This window comes from Tupaia chinensis, unplaced genomic scaffold (assembly GCF_000334495.1).
Source record: "Tupaia chinensis unplaced genomic scaffold, TupChi_1.0 Scaffold149482_1, whole genome shotgun sequence".
Lineage (NCBI taxonomy): Eukaryota > Metazoa > Chordata > Mammalia > Scandentia > Tupaiidae > Tupaia > Tupaia belangeri.
In genome coordinates, this window is record NW_006209326.1 from 195,960 (window position 1) to 201,590 (window position 5,631).

Sequence of the window (5,631 nt, forward strand, 5' to 3'; positions counted from 1 at the left end):
GGTTAAAGAAACTAAGTAAATGGTTGTGAATACCAGATACAGTGTGGGAAGAGGGAAGGTGAGGGAGTAGAGGCTGAGGAAGGACATTAAGGGAAAAAAATAGAGAGACAAGGCATTTATGGGACAAAGAAATGGATTATTATCTATTAAAGGTAACTTTCTAGTATAGTGAACTGGACTGATGAGAAATGTACACATGTTGGAATATTCACTTTGTAAGATAAGGAACATGATTGAATTTGTAAAATAAATAGAAATAAAAAGAAATTTAAAAAATTTAAAAATTTCTATGTATTTCAATCAAACCCATTCTAAATCTAAGGATCATGGCAGCTGTCCCAAGTTTCACAGTTTAACAGAGTTCTCCCTTTTGATGAAGAACAGCAATTTTCTAGAGATAACAAGTACTGTGTCTTCACCATAATTCAACACCTTGCAGTTCCAAGGGACCTGGTCAGGTATCTCAGACTTTGGAGAACATTTTAACTAGGGATTGGTCAAAAGTGCTAGACCTCTGGAGGAACAATAATAATTACAGTATTCATCTCATTTCTAACTTGATCTCTTGGGAAAAGAGTGATTAGGAAATTACTATTTTCTGCTCAGACCAATGTCCCACAGGGATTCAAGTGCCCAGAATTGGAGTTACAGGAGAGAAAGGTGCCAAATGAGTCAATATTGGGAGTTGTAAATACCTCCTCTGCTGCTGTCCTTCTGTAGGACAGACAATTTTGACGTTTTATGTATTCCTAAACCTAGTTATAAAAATGATGCTTCATTCTTACCTGCTGTCTTATGTGAGAATAGAACTTTTGTCTCTATGATCATCTATCTAGAGAGGAATTCAGACTCCAACATGGACAGCACTTTCTCAGCAACCCCAGCCAGGTGAGTCTGAAAGCCCAGCAGATGCTGTAGAAAAGACTCCCAGAGAATGAAAGCTGACAATGTTCACCTGAGGTCACCCAAGAGTCCTAATAAGCATAGCCCAGAACCACAAGATCACTGTGTTTTCTTGCTTAACTAATTAATGTTGGTTAATTGATTTAATATGTTAAAAAGAGATGATGTTAGACTCAGAATGTAGGTGGGAATTAAATTATGGGAGTGGAAATCCAACTGGAGAAGACCAAAGAAGGAAGAGGAAGGGTAAAGGGGTTTCAATAAAATTTTAATAAAATAAAAATGGAGATTTGCAATGAGTGGGTAGGAAATTGAGTATTTCCTTTGGAGGGATATGCACTGAAGTATGGGGTATTTTATTTACTTTTTAAGATGGGATGTATTTGGGTATGTTTTATATTCATCACATTGTTCAGACCAATAGATGGCTTACAAATATTACCTTGCAACAGCAGCTAATGAGACATACATTTTGCAGTATCTTCTCTCGAGTTGGGTAGTAACAAAAGAAATCAGTTTTATTTGATAGGACACTGGGGAAAACTAAAAAGCTTACATATAAATTATTCTATTACTGCTGAGACTGAAATTATTTTGGAGTTAGCCTTTTTCTTCTGTGAGAATTGTCTTTGCAAATTTTTTGCTTTTTCATACTGTGGGTCTTTTGATTTTATTCTAATAATTAGTATTTTTGCAGTAAATTTGCTATTTTTTATTTAGGGATGACAGATAAATACCTTGAGGGGTACTATGTGAACAATTTTAAATTTGGTGTGGGTACATCTATCAGTCAGTCATATCATATACCCATAACCATCATGCTTTTCTCTTACCTTTGTGTTTTGTTTAGTTTTTGCTCTGGGGCACATGTACTCATCAGAAAGACAGGGAGAGAGAAAGTGAGAAAGAATGCTCTAGAGGGTATGACCACACCACAAACTCCTCTCCTCCATTTTTTTTCTCAGGAATTTAGGCATGAATACACTTATGCTTGGTGTGATTGTCAAGCTCCCAGGTCCAGCTATGTGGGACCCAATGCTTTACCCTCTACTCCACCCTCTGGGAACCATCATTGCTTTCCTAAAAAGTTATTTTATACATTCAATAATTGTACATCATTACGGCTTGTAAAATAAATTTACCCAACATGAACACACTTCCTACCAGTTCATTTGAAGATATCATACACATTATTGACAGACAATCCTCCATTCCTGTGTCCTTCAGATGTCTTGACTCTCATTGCTTTTTAAACTTAAAAGCATCTTCTGAATCATTAGTAGTAATACATTTTCTTTTATAACATTCACAATCTTACTTAACATTTGCTTATCTTATTACAAAGACATGTGTGTTGTGATTGAATATATTTTTTAACTTATCAGTAACTTTCATCCTTTCTGTGCAACATATTTCTTTTGTGTTCACCTAAAGTGTATATATTTTTCATAAACATATCTTAATCTATTTGTTTATATGGTACACATTTTTTTCATTCAACATTTCTGTTTTTATTATAGCATGCTAGGTTATTTAGACTATTCTTCTTACTATAAATAACTAAAAGCAACTTCTTTTTAAATTATCTTAATTTATTTTATAAATTCAATCACTGTATAATTTTAACATTAGATACTATTGATAGTTTTTCTTCCACTGTTTCTTTTAAAATATGTAATTCAGAGCCAGCAAGTGGCACAATGATTATGTCACTGGACTTGCACATGGCCAACCAAGGTTGAGCCCAAGACCTGGTAGCTTGAAACTCATACTGGGCATGTGTATGTGTGTGCCCAAAATCTCAAGCAGAGAATGGAGGTAAAGGGATTGTGGCATGGCCATTTCCCTGAAGACTGATTTCTCACTTTCCCTCTCACTGTCTCTGTCTCTCTTCCTCTCTGAAGAGTACACATGCCCTATCACTAAAAAAATCTCTATTAAATATGTGTGTGTGTGTATATATATATTTCTTCTTCTGGGACTTTCAGAGGAACCCAAATTACAACCCTTCATATATATATGTATACACACACATACATACATTATCTAGATAGTACATGGAATTTGGTGGGATTTCATATATGTTTATATGTATATATATATTTATTATTACAAAACATGTGTGTTGTGATTGAATATATTTTTTAAATTATCAGTAACTTTCATCTATTGTGAAATGGACTTTCATCCATTCCATCCATATTAACTTTTATATATATATGTATATATATATATATTTCCTTATCTTATATCCAGATCTTTTCAATTTAACCTGAATTTAGAGGCCTATATTAATGTGATTAAATTATCATCTTAAAGTTTTTCTTTATAATTTGCTTTATATTCTCATTCCATTTTATTGAATATAGTTTTTTAATGTATCCCGTTTACTTGGTTACATATTGCCTATAGTGCTTTTTAAAAAAATGTTTCTATAAATACATAGCACAAAGTGGTCATATCATAATGTGTCCCCAAGTTTACATGTCTGTGGGAGGCTTGCCAATTGAACTCTTGCTGTTATGTCTCCAGCTTTGAGGGTTGCATTTATAAAAGACTAGGACAGCACATGATTTAAGAACCATCAGTGTCTTCAAATTTCAGAATCAGCAGGTCCCCTCACTTCTCAACATTCCCTTACACTATCTATCTCATTATTCTCCCTGTAGCTTTATTCTATAAGGCATCCACTTCCCCAGATATCCTTGTAGCTCTTTCCTTCTCTTCCTTAAGGTCTCTGTTCAAATGTCATTTTATCAGCCAGTTAATAGTCTCCCTGTCCATACTCTCATTTCTACATAAGTTTGTTGTCTTCAAAGTACGTGTTAATATGTGAAATGTCACATGATTATTTCTTTATCTTCATACTATCCATCAATAATTATTAAGTATTTTAGTTTCTTAGCAGTTTATATTCATTATCCAGACAGTACATGGAATGTGGTGGGATTTCAATTTATATTACTCAAATGCATGTGAGAATTTGGTGAAAGGTTGAGAATGGAATAGAAATTCTCAATCAGACATAGCTTAGGAGAGTGGGTATGCTAAAGGGAAGAGGAACCATATACAAAATAAAGAGAATAGATCAGCCCTGTTGGTTAGCATTTGGAGAAGCTGAATCTCTCATGGTTGATGGAGGTTTAAGTCCCAGCCTTGGCTGCTTGCAAACAAAACAAACAACAACAACAACAAAAAAAACCACTCTGGGAATGTGTAAATGTATGCCCAAAATCACGATAAAATAGAGAGATGGAGGATAAGGGATTGTGGCATGATCATGATCCATTGGGGAGTGATTTTTCTCCCTGTTTCTCTGTCTTTCTAGCAAGTACAAGCACCCTCTTGCAATGGAAAAACATATAGATTAATTTCTTTACTGACGCACATAAACTGTAACATTTCATCATGTGAGTAATTATTGGGTCATTAGGAAACTCATTATGCATTTTTGCATAGAAAAGTACATCAGGATGTTCCTGACAACCTAATATTGTGAATTATATGAGTTAACTCTATAAGCCATTTTGAATTAAAAATTAGACATGTTAATTTCCTTTTCTTGGTAGTCACTTCTGTAACATGGAACCGGAGAATAATACAAGAATTCCAGAATTTCTTCTTCTGGGGCTTTCAGAGGAACCCAAATTACAACCCTTCATGTTTGGGATTTTCCTGTTCATGTATCTGAGCACCATGATTGGAAATCTGCTCATCATCCTGGCCACCATCTCAGACTCCCATCTGCACACTCCCATGTACTTCTTCCTCTCCAACTTGTCATTCATAGACATCTGTTTCACCTCCACCACCATCCCAAAGATGTTGGTGAATATCCAGACACAGAGCAAGGTCATCACCTATGCAGGCTGCATCACCCAGATGTTCTTTTTCATGCTCTTTGCAGCATTAGATGACTTTCTCCTGACTGTGATGGCCTATGACAGGTTTGTGGCCATCTGTCACCCTTTACATTACATGATCATCATGAACCCCTGGCTCTGTTTGTTGCTGATTTTGTTGTCCTGGATCATAAGTGTCCTGACTTCATTATTACATAGCTTAATGGCTTTGCGTCTGCCCTTCTGTATGCCATTGAAAATCCCCCATTTTTTCTGTGAACTCAATCAGGTTATCCATCTTTCCTCCTATGATACGTTTCTTAATGACATGGTGATCTATTTTGCATCTGTACTGTTGGCTGGGCTTCCCCTCGCTGGGATTCTTTATTCTTACTGCAAAATAGTTTCTTCCATTCATGCAATCTCATCAGCTCAGGGGAAATATAAAGCATTTTCCACCTGTGTTTCTCATCTCTTGGTTGTCTCTTTATTTTATTGTACAACTATAAGTGTGTACCTTAGTTCTGCTACTACCCACAGCTCACACTCAAGTGCAACAGCCTCAGTGATGTACAGTGTGGTCACACCCATGTTGAACCCCTTTATCTACAGTTTGAGGAATAAAGACATAAAGAGGGCACTGAAAAATCTCCTTTGGAGGGAAAGTATCAAAACATAAATTATTCTTAAGTGAAAAATTGCACTTGTTAACATGGCTCAGAGCACAAGAGGGAGGAATGTTGAAAGTATGAACAGATTTTGGAAGTAGAACTTGTTTCATTTGCTTATATCCTAGAACTTTCATGACAAAGCATCAGATTCCAAAGTTTAAAATTATTTGTTAAGAGTGTTGTGTAGTATATTTGACTGTTGGTAATATATTTGA

The 5,631-nt window shown here is 35.3% G+C and overlaps 1 protein-coding gene across 1 annotated transcript; it reads left to right on the forward strand.

Moving 5' to 3' along the window:
* The first annotated feature begins 4,485 nt into the window (after positions 1-4,485).
* LOC102473859 (olfactory receptor 7A17) lies at positions 4,486-5,424 on the forward strand. The gene has a single exon (XM_006171209.1). The coding sequence runs from the start codon at positions 4,486-4,488 to the stop codon at positions 5,422-5,424; it is 939 nt and encodes a 312-aa protein (XP_006171271.1).
* The last annotated feature ends 207 nt before the right edge of the window (positions 5,425-5,631 follow it).